Below are 12,728 nucleotides of genomic sequence, written 5' to 3'. Positions count from 1 at the left end.
CCAAGTAAGTTGATGTTGATACAAAGTGACAAGGCTGCGACAACGATGGGGTCGCCCTTTCAAAGGACATCTGATCTCTGGATAGAATTGACAAGCAGTTGTGATGGAAATGGAGATGTTGCATGGTGTGGGTGTACGACCTACGAAGCTTAGGCGACTTTTGGGCGATCATTGGGTGGCTGGGACAGCCTCCAACACGCAATAGAGGTTTGCAATTGGCACCCAAGGTCCCCGAGCGGGATGCTCCGTTATTGGAGATGGACCCCCCCGTCACATCCACTCTCGTCTATCAAATTTCAGTCGATCATGGACTCGGAGACAAAGAAAACGGAGCATTTGGTGAGACCATGACTTTTCCCAGAGGCGAAGCAGTTGTCGAGATTGATCTGCTGCAACCTGCAGGGGCATGGCTCTCGAGTTCCCAACAGCTGAGCTTTGCCCCGGCCATCCCATCTTGGGATCCGTTTATAATTACCCTAATCTTGTGGCCATGAACCAGCAAGACCAAGACCTCCCCGGCTAAACCTGAAAGACACTGGGTTGCTGCAGGAGAACAGGATCTTCCACCATTCACCATGATCCAGCTCCATTTCAGCCACTACCATACCACTACCAACCTCCACCATGCGCTTCTGGGCTCTAGCTTTGCATAGCTTTTTGACGTGTGCTGCAGCTGCAAACAGCTCAGTCGAGATTCTCTGAGCCCAAAGGTCACAGGTCCTTCTGCAGGCGGAGGTCTGCTGCCCACCACTGCCCACTACTGACGATTCACGGTCCACGGAACCTTCCTTGAGCGATGGAGTCGAGCACTTGACATGCGGTGGCAGGCAGGAAGTCGATCCAAACCTCCTTCGTCCCTTGTCTGTCGTGAGTCGCGCACGAGAAAAAACATGGTCATCTGGAATCCACCACTCACGTCGCGCCGTTGGATGTTCTGCAGCTGCGGCCTACACTGGCCTACCCGCGCCTCCTGATCATCTGCCACTGGACTCCCTCGATTCATCATTGCGGTGGGTTTGACTGGACTGCTCTTCCGTTGACTGGCATTCCATCCATCGACTGCCACTAACACTGGACCAACTAATGAATTCTTGCGAGCACCATCCAACCATGCCTTGAGCAGGCCACGATTTTTCATCGATTTCTTGTATGGCGACCGCTCTATAGTTGGACTTCAAACGCCCTCCAGGCTCTCACCTGATTCGAGTAATACCACACTCTTTTTCTTCGTCTCTGTGCCTCCGCCGTATCGATTCCTATCCTTCACTTCCGCCCGACTTAGACGCACGGTTCAGAAACCCACATGCCGATGACTATTGCGCTTAATGACAGTCACATGCAGCCCGTCTTCTTTGACAGCAAGCTTGCCCTTCCTTGCATCTCTTCCCGATGTCAAATCAGTTCACCACGCCATGGAAGAATTCGGAGAAAATCGTCCTTTTGACCAACATTATTCAGAGCGCCGGCAACGATGTCCCGTTGTATCTTCTGCAGGGAATACTAGAGCACAACATGCAACCCAAATGGCCCGATATGGCGTTACCCGAAGGTACGTGTGATACTCAACAACGATGGCCGTCAAAGTCGTTGAGATGGGCGCGCACAACTCGTTGATATCTCCGTCGTAGTTGAGCTGCTCACACTGGACACTTGCTGACAGTAACCTAGGCCGCTCGCTCAATGCGTGTCAACAGTACTATGAAGACATGGTGCGCAATTTACGGCATCCACGATCGTTCTCTGCAATTGGTCCCACAAGCTATGCGCAACCACCCTTGTTGGGACCACACCCGCCCACGAGAGCAGTATCCGAACATGACTTCAACCCGGCACCAACTCAACGCACACTCCAGCCTCGTCCCCCTCGGACAACAGATTCACCTCTTCCTGCGAGTACGAATGGAGAGGCCTTCACCATCTTACGACCTTTTGCGCCAGAACTTGGGGTGGAACGGCGCAGAAAGCGTGGTCGACCAACGAAAGAGGAGGCTGAGGAACGCGACCGGAGGCTGGCAGCAACAGGTCAGACCTATGAACCAAAGAAGCGACCAGCAAAGAAGCCTAGACCGTCTGACACACCGCACTCTTTATCCGAAACATTTTCGACGAGGTCACCCGGTGTGGAGACTCCGTCGGCGTCACGTACTGATCCTCAAGAGGAAACTTCTAGTGGAAAGAGAAGAAAGCGTTACCAGAATTACGATGATCCGCCGTCGGGGCTACAGCCTAAGTCTCCACTAGAGGACTCTGGGAATGAGAGGAGTATTGATGTGGCGCAAAGTCCGTCTGATAGATTGCTACTGCGGTCGAACGAACGAACACAAGCGGTCACCGCGGTCGCGCGAGATCTTCATCAACAGGTCAATAGCCCGCAACTCGAACTCAAACAAGATCCGGACCAGCGACAAGAAGGGTCTATCAATAGTGCTTCTCCTTCCGTCTAGCCTGGGAGGACCAATTGTTCTTCACGCCACTCCCCGACATAACGTTCTTCAGATCAAGACGATTTTACAATACTGAGACCCCCAAAATTCGACGAGCTACGATTATTAGAACAGGGAAACTCGGTATACACATGAGGCCCGTGGTTATAATGATTTCACCTGGTGGCTGTATCTGTTTGCACTCTTTCTCGACTAGGGGCTTTCCATCCAGTCACCCCTACACATCCCTCGATTTTGCATTTCAGCCACTACATAATGGTTACAACACAACCGCATCAGCTTATAAGCTTTTTCTTCGCACGTATGTACTTTTAATTTACGACCATGAATTGAATCTGCTGGTTCAGATTACATATAGGATTTGGGAAGGTTTGGTTCAAAGGGGAACCAGGGTCCGGATGAAGGTGTCCTGGAACAACAGTGGCAACTGCAACGCCGCCATAAAAATTAATCAATAATACACTGATACCTGATCCAGAAAGAGGTAAAAACTGAAGAGAGAAAATAAAGAGAAGGATTACGACGCGCATGACGGAGTTAACACGATTTCATACTCATTAGCAGGCGCAGGCGCATGAGCATGAGCATGAAGATACCGGTATAACCCCTACCTGATAGGTCTCGGGTTTGGACAAGGCACGACGGTTTTGGTCGACCTTTTTGGGTTCTTGTGATATATCATTTATACTAGATGGCATCTGGGATTCCATCAAGCGAGAGACGAAAGGCCATCTAGGATAGAAGGTGATTGTTGCCCCGGAGGTTTCGAGAAAACACATTTTCAATTCTACACACGAACTACATCCACCCCTTCAAGTTTTTGGGAAAGAAAACACCTTTCATGGCAGGTCCTGTGCTGATTCCGCCAGCCAGATCTCATGTGCTATGCACCAGCTAGTTGGACCACTGCAGATGGCGGCGATAAAATCAGAGACGAGCAAATAATAGATTTACCTGCGGCTACTCTCAGCAGAGCTAACTGCCAACTCCCGATTCATTCTCCATTTCTAATTTCTGTAATACTGACAGACAAGCCCGCACCAGGCTCGTCCAAATCTCTCAAGTTTCAACCTGTGTTTCGAGATAAACGACATTCACTTCGTTGCAATCCATCGCGATCGTCGAGTCGGCGGGTCGCGCTTACCATTGTCAAAGCGCATGGCCAATGGCCACATTTTAGGAAAGAATCCGAGCTCCACTACTGCATTCGCACATTTATCGTCATTATCGTCATGTTGCAATCAATTCTCTCCACCTCAATCTGGAGATACCATGATCCATGCATGAAGCTATCGACTGCATGTTTCACGGCAGCGAAACCAGCCGAGATCTTCTTCCCATCTGCACTCGTATCTGCAGTCTGCGATGCACACTGCGGCGAGACGGCTAGGTACCTAGGTATGTGGCCCGTGCATGTGTTTACTCAATCCGCCTCCTGCAGCATGCAGCGGTAAGCCTTCTCCTTAACTTTGCATATGCATTCTGCAATGCTAGACGCTGCGCATCAAAGAATTCATTTCACCTCTTTTGGCTTTTTTACTTTCTTTTAATCTCCTCCATGCGACTAGAATGTGCCGAGGGTCATCGGTCCCTTCGCTCTAATGCGCAGTCGAATTTGGATTTCTCCTCCTTTCGATCGTCATTTTCCTACAAGAGGAGATTATTCCTCATCGCCAAGTGGATCGCTTGGAGGAAATGAAGTTCTTTGCTCTAACTTTTCTTGCGCTTTTCCATTTGCCTATTGAGTACATGCATGAAGCTACGGGACTGGCCTGAACAGGATTTGCCCTGGGTGACGGGTTTCCTGCCTGACCTCCTCAGACCACAGCGGCAATTCGAACTGCATGGTTTACGAGCATGCCTGCATCTTCAAGTCTCATGAGCCGATGTCGACAATGTTGACCGAGGCGCCAGAAACAAGAGTCCTGGAGACACACCTATGTCTGTCTGTCGGTGTCGACCTGTCTATCTGCCGAGCGCTGTGCGCGACGAGGAGGGCCCACTGGCCGTCCGAAGCGACATCTCCTCCATAACGAAATCCATTTCTCCTGTACTCTTGAGACTAGTGACTTATCTACCAACGGTCGGCACAGCTACACACTACCACCATCACTGCATGCCGACTACCCATCGCAGAACCCATGCAGCAGCTCCAAGCCAAAACCCCTCAGCTCCTTCCCTTCAAGGTCTTTGCCTCTCTCCATCGTCTCTTCCCATGTCGTCGCCCCTCGCATGCATGCACGCGAGATCAAACACTGCATATCTAACTTAGGCAGGTACGAGGTCGTGCTTGACCAAGAAGAAACCTCGGATGCACAGGCGCCGTCACCCGTGTACGTACGAATATCCGAGTTTTCTTAACACGGAAATGCCGTCCATTGTCGTAAAGCACAACTGTGAATACGATTAGCCAGCTCAGTGGCAGGACCTTTCTACTCGCTCCTGCTCATTGCATCCACTCGAACCAAGGATGGTGGTTGAATCACAAGATCCGTATGTATTTCTTCAGTAGTGCCCGTTCGGGGGTTCGGGGTTTCATGTGCAGGACAGAGGAACGTGGTAGTTAGTCTGCTTTCGTCAAGGAAATTAAAACACACGAGCCGTGAGCGCCAGCAGAGGATGAATCATGGATCAATGATGTAAGTAGTTTGTCTCGTATTGACTGATCTCTGTGTGTGTGCTTCGTCTTCCAAGTAGATAGAGATATTAGATAGATAGATAGCTGCCTACATAATAGCAATAGGAAATGATTTTCTTTTATCTGCGGGCCGTTCCGATCAGTCGTTCATCATACTATGCGCCGGGTTTAGATGCCCACACGCTCCATCAACTATATCGAGGGGGCCGTGCCAAAACACATGTCCCCGACTTCACTTGGTTCGATACTTTGTGTGAATCAATCATCGTAGAGCCCCTCATCGTCGCCGCCGACATCGTCCACGAACCCATCCACCACAGGCGTGCTCGGGACACGGGCCGCAGGGGGTGGCGGGGATACTGCACTCGCTTTGCCTTTCCCCTTGCCTTTATCCGTGGCGCCGACGCCGTTGACTGCATTCGCATTCGCATTTGTGTTGGCATTTCCGTTCAGGTGGTGATAGCTCACGCCATAGTCGTCGTCTGCGTCCGACGAAGCCCCAGAGTCCGGGTTGCCGATTCGTGGCGACACTTTGCGAGCAGACGCGACTGAAACAGGGGGGGATGCGTGAGAAATATTTCCACTGCCGGCTTTTTGCTTTCCTTTTCCCTTCACTTGCTGTAAAGCGTTCGGAGCATGTGCTTGGGGACGGAACTGAGATGTGTTCGTGCCTTCAGGCTCAGATGGTGGTTGAGGGCGGACTGAGTTGCGCAAGGAGAGTCCCGGTGGTGTTGGTCGTATAGGCAATTGGGCTTCTTCGGCTTTCTTACCAGGACTGCCATCGTTTGTTTTAGGTCCAGCTCCGTCCTTGGTACCAACTGTGATGTCTTGTTCCTCGAACAGATTTCTGATCCTTTCAAAGTGCTCTAGTTCCTTTTTACTCACACTGCCGACCAGTTCGTTCTGCGCCGCTGCAAAATCTTCCTCGGAAACAACGACTTGCACGTCTTCATCGGTAGCGAGATGGTCGAAGAAATATGCAGTGCTTATGTCCTCGCCGCGGGCTCTGCTGACTTGTTGGACTTTTTCGTCGACGGATTTGGTCTTGCGAGTGATTGCTTTCAACATGGCGTCGCTACAGAGTGCATAAAGATCTGCGCCTGTATAAGTGAAAGGGAGCAGGTCGGCAACCCTGTTGAGATCCACATCCGCGTCCAGAGTGAAGTTACGCGTGAGGGCTTTCATAATAGTGACTTGTTGGTCATGAGAGTCGGCGACACCCAAGTAGAGCATCTTATCGAAACGTCCTGGTCGAAGTAATGCTGGGTCCAATAAATCTGGTCTGTTCGTTGCGCCAATCACAAACACTCCTCCAGCGTTGGACGGACTTCCATCAGAATCTTCACTACTGCCTCCACCAGACATACCATCTAATTCAGCGAGGAGTTGAGAAACGATTCGGTCCATGACGCCACCACTATCACCTTGATTTCCACGTTTAGGTGCCACCGAGTCCAACTCGTCGAAAAAGACAACACAAGGGCGTGCATCTCTTGCACGTTGGAAGACTCGTCGAACATTGGCCTCAGATTCACCAATGTACATATTCAGTAGTTCGGGGCCCTTGACACTGAAGAAATTAAGACTGAACTCGGTTGCGATAGCTTTCGCCAGCAAAGTCTTGCCTGTGCCGGGCGGGCCATAAAATAGGATACCAGATCGCTTTCGAATTCCATTGGCAAATAGTTCGGGATGTGTCAAGGGTAATGAGATGGTCTCCATGATAGCATCCTTTTGTGATGACAGCCCGCCAACATCTTTCCATGTGACTGTGGGGATTTTGGGAGCACCGATAGCGTCAGAGAAAGTCGATCTTGCAGCAGCAATAGCACTATTGATGTCAACAGGTAGCAAATGTGTAGCCGATTGACCGCCCGAAATGTAAATATCTGAAAGCTTGCACGACTGCTTTTCTGCCAAAGTCAGAAGACGAGCAGTTCTGGCCAAAGTTGCGCGGTTGACGACATCAAGAAGGTCACCTGCAACTAGGGCAGCAGTTTGAAGAGCAATCGACTTGAGATTGATGCTTGGTGAGAGGGGAACCGATGACGAAGTGCATGCGTTGCGAAGGATTAGTTCACGAGCATTTTCATCCGGAGCTGCCACCTCGAGCTCATGTGAGAATAGACTCCGAATGCCGGCGGGAATGTCATCGAGCTTGGTGGTTGTGGCAAACAGAATGCGGGATGACGAGATGATTTCCTGCAGTACGGGAATCATTCTATCTGCCGTCAATGCATCGATGTGCTGGATAAGAAGTGCTGTCTGTTGTGCTCCACCCGACAAAGCACGCTCCGCCCGTGTTTTCAGTAACGCTTCAGTCTTTACATCTCCGCCTCCAGTTGTTGAGGCATTTTCAGAAAGGAGGTCGTGAACTGATATTGGGAAAGTATGCACACCAATAGAGGAGCATGCAGAATGGGCGATGTATGATTTGCCAATCTGTCGCTGAGTTGAGTACAAGAGGATGACCAATGGTGGGAGACCAAGACTAGCAGCCCTGTTGCTTGTAGCAGCCTGAATTAGACCAGACAACCGCTTCTCTAGTGGCAGTCTGTCTAATGGTGGAAGATCAGCCGCCGTTGTGATGTGTTCAATCCTACTCAGGCTTTGCAAAGATAATTTGCGTACTCCGAACCAGTACTGGGTCCACAACTCGACGGCATGAGAAATGGAATGAACACTGCTACCACTCTGAGAAACCCGCGCTTGCGAACTGTCCAGCACGGCGACACCTCCCCAATTGTTCTGTTCTGGATCTTGTTCTTGAGATTGGTCGATATCGACATGTTGCACAGAAAACCATGCAGTACTGAATGCTCGCGCTCCTGCTCTGTCTGGCCTGCCGAGATTTGTAATGGTCTCATCTTCGCCAGGAATCTCTTCGGTCGAGCCTTGGGAGAACATAGCCTTCCCAAGTTCCTGGTCTACGGGAAGACCCACGAGGTCCCCTTTCTTGAGTATGCGTCTCTTGCTTTCTAGGTAGTGTTTCAATGCAGAAAACAGGGTAGACTGCAATGCAGGGTTTGTTGTAGTCGGGTCGGCAATTTTTGAAAAGATCACTTCTTTGGCAAAGGGAGGAAATTTGACGGTCGCGGATCGAGGAACGTGTGTCGATTTGGGATCGTGCCGAGGTGGAGAAGGCAGGGCTCCAATCTTGACGAATTGGGCGTTCGATAGGTTGGTTAGGAGGATTGGTGAGAGAAGAACAACTGGCGAGGTGGGTGCTATCAGATCACGTTGCGAAAAACTTGAGCGGCGTTCACCAGTCTTATCCACAGCGTAGCGAGGGGCTTGGTTCGACAGTCCAGACAAGCCAAATACCTTTACTGTCCGCCAGTCCGAGTCCTCCTCGTCTGGTAGGCCACTTAATGACCTCAGACCCAATACAGCAAACCCATTGGTGCTCACGTTCTTCGCAATTTCAATGCGAACCCAGTCACCAGAGAAACAGCCAATTTTGGCCAGAGTGCTCGTATCAATAAAGACGAAAGCCTCCTCATCGTCCTCGATGCTTGGCCTTGGATGTAGCAATTCCGTAGGGACCTTTCGAAGTAAAGCTTGAGTTCTGAAGACCTTACCTGGACGACTTCCAGCGCGAGTAGTGGTTGAGGTGAAGCTCGAATATAAGGATCCTGGCGTTTGGGTACCTGTAGCTCTCTTTCCACCGGGTCTCGGGGTGGCAGCTGTCATTGCAGACAAAGTGCCGGCTTGTTGAGGGGGAAGACCAGGGGCGCTCAGTGAGATTATATCATCCATGGAGTCCGAGTCCGAGTCACTCTCGGAGTGAACCGAATCGCCACTTTCAGAGTCATCACCTGAACCCGAGCCCTCATCCGAACCAGGGCTCGTATTACGGTCCTCTGCTGCGGAGTAGAACTGATCATTGGAGGTATCTTCGGCAGTGTCTTCAATAGATTCCTCCATTATGGGTAGGACGGGTGCTAGCTTCTTCAGAGCCTTTTCTTGGGATGAGCCAGTCTGAATGAGGACTATCTTGGTATGTGCCGCTATTTGACCTTGGGAAACAGGTTCACACTCGACGACAATGGCGGGGGGTGGTCTCACATGAGTGATGGGATGTGCAGGCAGTGGTAGGGGGAAAACATCGCCTGAGTGAATGATGGAAAGTTCTCCGAGTCCATCTCGGACCAGCGAAGTCAGACGTCCGATATGTGGAGGGATATTTGGTAGAATGCCATTGGTAGTGGTTGTCTTTTTGTCAGTTCGCGCATTTCTCGAGGACTGAAAGCCTCCACCAAAACGGGTCTGGATGTCATCCACCTTCTCCAGCAGTCCTTTTTCAACTGAGACATAGACAGTGTCTAGAATTAGAGGCTTGGAGGAAAGGACCCGGATGTCAATAGATTTGGGAACATGGCCAGGATGACGATCTCTATCGACCGTCGTATAGGTTTTGAGAATAGATTGACACGCTGAAGCGGCGGGGGAAATTCTAATGGTTGCAGGTTGCTGTGGAGCTTCCGGTGTGGTGGTGGAGAGCTGCAATTGCGCAGTGAGAAGTGTCCATGTTGACTCTTGTATCTCTGTGTGCAGGGCTGACCGAGGAGTAATGGCTAGGAATGCCTGGGGTATGGTTTCCTGGGGAGCTGCATCTGTAGACTCTGCTGTGGATTAGTCGAGGATATGGCCAGATGATGGATGTTGCATACCATGGGGAAGACCGAGCTGCGACCAAAGAGTCTGGGAAATAATAGCAGCGTTTCCCTTTACACTTTCATCAAACAGTAGACGAGCAGGGAGAGGATTGCGTTGCACCTCGCGCCTACGTCGCTTCTTGGGGTGCTCGAGGTCATGTTCTGAGGGGCTCATTTCCAGTCGCTCAGTCGGTCAATCAATCAGCCGTGTTCGCAGGCAGCATGATCTGACAATGAGAATCAATCCGGAGTGCCAAAATATATAAACTTGAAGCTGAGTTGTTGAGCAGACAGTCGGAAAGTTTGATGGAAAAACACGAGTTCGTTGATAGACCTGCGCCCGTAAGGATCCAGATTGCTCGGTGATTCGGGTTGGTCGTTGGTAGAGGAAGTGGAAGTCAAAGCTGGGCTTGGAATTGATGGGCCTTGAGTGGATGGATTTTGTGACATGCCGAGGCACAAATTTTGACGGGCTGTGACTGTGGCTACATCGATCGAGAAGCCGAAATGACAACAGCGACTGGACTACACCCTCCTGTTGTTATTGTTGACCTGGCCAGCGTCAACTAGCTGATTGATCTTTGTTAGACTGCACAGGAGGGTGCCTGGATTTACTTGACTCTTGGACCTTCACGGCAGTTGAGATTCTTTGAATCGGCCGCTGTGGCTTGCCGGTGGATGTGGCGCTCTTGAATCTCGGCTGCGGATTAACTATATGCCGGTAAGGTGGTCACGGGATCGATCTGGTAAAGACCAAGAATCTATCGGTCAAGAATCTTTCCAACGATAATATAAAACAACAACCCAAAGCTCAAGCTCAAGAAAAGATAGCCATGTGAGTGGTGTTCTAGCGTTCATACACCAACTGGATGCAAGTTTCCACCATTGTTACCACTTGTTTTTAATGCCCATTGAGTTTGATCTGCCCCCCAAATATCGAGTCCACCACTTCCCCACTACGCGTGGACAAGATAGACAGCAAAGAATCAGAAAGTCCATGCGTTGCCTCGTTACATCCCTGGAGCCACAGCCCAGCTCCTTCTTCGACTTGTAAGTTATCCAATCGCAAGCTGTAGTCACGCCCGGGCTCCCAACGTCCACTTTGGCTGCCATTGATCGTTTGACAATCCTTGAGTAGCTCATTATGGGCATCACGGCGATATCCTGTCGCAAGGATCAATGCATCAAAGGATATCGTTTCGGTCGAATTCCCACTCAATGGATCCAAGTTGGTCAGGTTCAGTGTCAGTCGCTTTCCATTATCACTGAACCCAGTAATGTCCCTCAGCGGCAGAATCTGGTGCTGCCATTCGCGCTGGTCAGGATGATGGATGCTTTGCAGATACAGATCATCATATATCTTCTCAATCAACTCAAGTCTCACCACACTGTAGTTGGTGGCTTTATTCTTGGCCAATGTTCTTGATCGGTAGTCTAGGGGCTGCTCAAAAAAGGTATCGACGGCTTCGGGGTTGAACACTTCGTTGACAAATGGCGAGTCATCGCTTGGCCGAAGTGCCGAATCTCGGAAGATCAGTCTGGTCGTCGCATTTGGATATCGCTCATGGAGGTTGTTGAACACCTCCGCACCACTTTGACCTCCTCCCATCACTGCAATCGAGTATGCACCGTCTTTGTCGGGCAGTACCTTGTCGATACGTGTATTGTACTCTGATGAGTGAAGTATCCGCTCATGAAACGCTGGAAATGTGGATGGTCTAGAGGGCTGACCACCAACGGCAACCACAACATTCCGAGTCAACAGAGTCGTCGATTGCCCTGTCGACAAGTCCCGTGAAACCACTTCAAAGCAGTCATATTTCTCGTTGTTGCCTAGTTTCCGTGGGTGAATCGACTGAACCTGCTGCCCATATTCCACCACATCATTAAAGTGTGCCGCAGCCCATTGGAGGTAATCGTCAAATTCAAGTCTGGAGGGTAGAAATGTTGCCAGGTTCGTGAACTGTACTAGCCGTCCATGTTCTTTGAGATAGTTCAAAAAGGTGAAGTGGCTGCGAGGATCTCGAAGAGTTGCCAGATCTTTGAGGAATGATATCTGCATCTTAGCACCTGGTAGCAGCATTCCTGCGTGCCACTTGAATCCTTGCTGTCTCTCAAGGAACCGTACTTTGGGTGTGTTGAAGCCATGTCCTACGGGTTCTTGACCTTCCAAGCTATCACTAAGAGCAACGGCGATGGCGAGGGAAGCCGGTCCGAATCCAACTCCTATCAGGTCGTGAACCTCTTGCAGACCCGGTGCATAAAGGCTGGATGTCGAGGGAAACGTCTGAGATGATCCATTCTCGTCCACTGGTCGGACCTGCCAGCTACCGTTCCCGAGGAAAGGGCTGGTAGATTCACTCACTCGCCCGGTACCAGCTTCTGGGGCAATAGCACTCGGGGCCATGGTAGGTGTTTGGTCACGACAATGAGCAACAAAGTTTCTACCTTGGAAAACTAATGTGGAGTGAAAGTACTAATAACTCAAGGAGGCATGAGAATACACTGGCGCAGCGAACCTTTTTGCATTATAATCGATGCCAAATCCCGCCTACTGAGCCAGAACCGCCCATGAGCCGATGCGCAGATCGGAATCGCCAAACACGAAACATCGTCTGGTGTCATCAAGATCGGGATAGTCCGCCAGACAAGGATTTTTTAAAAAAAAAATAAAAAAGTCAAGCACAGGATCGCCCTTGGGGACTGATTGACCGAATGAAGGGCCATGCTGAACGACATTGAGGGGTCTGGAAGGCATGCAAACGCCTACAAAATACCAATACGCAGCGCACGCCACCGGGACCTAAGGCAAAGTCACTGTGCTAGAGGGAAATGCACACTCGGTGAACATCCTATCGTGGAGCAGACCCCTGCGGCCGATGACGGAGGGACTGGGATGGGAAAAGACTGATGCTGATTATCTGATAATCAGATCAAAGATTGTGCGATTATCTGATAAAACCGTGTCACGCCATGGAAAGATGCTAC

The 12,728-nt window shown here is 50.5% G+C and overlaps 3 protein-coding genes across 3 annotated transcripts; 1 reads left to right on the top strand and 2 right to left on the bottom strand.

Annotated features, from left to right (window-relative positions):
• Positions 1-1,389: 1,389 nt before the first annotated feature.
• Positions 1,390-2,444, top strand: LTR84_009473 (uncharacterized protein; the record flags this gene model as incomplete). The annotated part of the gene is made up of 2 exons (XM_064853013.1): positions 1,390-1,549; positions 1,669-2,444. The coding sequence occupies 2 exons, from the start codon at positions 1,390-1,392 to the stop codon at positions 2,442-2,444; spliced, it is 936 nt and encodes a 311-aa protein (XP_064700776.1).
• Positions 2,445-5,340: 2,896 nt separating this feature from the next.
• Positions 5,341-9,915, bottom strand: LTR84_009472 (uncharacterized protein; the record flags this gene model as incomplete). Its single annotated transcript, XM_064853012.1, has 2 exons — positions 5,341-9,707; positions 9,756-9,915. 2 exons carry the CDS (start codon positions 9,913-9,915, stop codon positions 5,341-5,343), a joined length of 4,527 nt encoding a protein of 1,508 aa, XP_064700775.1.
• A 726-nt stretch (positions 9,916-10,641) lies between these two features.
• LTR84_009471 (uncharacterized protein) lies at positions 10,642-12,147 on the bottom strand (the record flags this gene model as incomplete). The annotated part of the gene is made up of 1 exon (XM_064853011.1): positions 10,642-12,147. One exon carries the CDS (start codon positions 12,145-12,147, stop codon positions 10,642-10,644), a length of 1,506 nt encoding a protein of 501 aa, XP_064700774.1.
• Positions 12,148-12,728: the final 581 nt, after the last annotated feature.

This window comes from Exophiala bonariae, assembly GCF_035927105.1.
Source record: "Exophiala bonariae strain CCFEE 5792 chromosome Unknown scaffold_39, whole genome shotgun sequence".
In the NCBI taxonomy this organism is placed as follows: domain Eukaryota; kingdom Fungi; phylum Ascomycota; class Eurotiomycetes; order Chaetothyriales; family Herpotrichiellaceae; genus Exophiala; species Exophiala bonariae.
The sequence above is the reverse complement of the archived record's forward strand: the minus strand, read 5'-3'. Positions and strand labels throughout refer to the sequence as shown.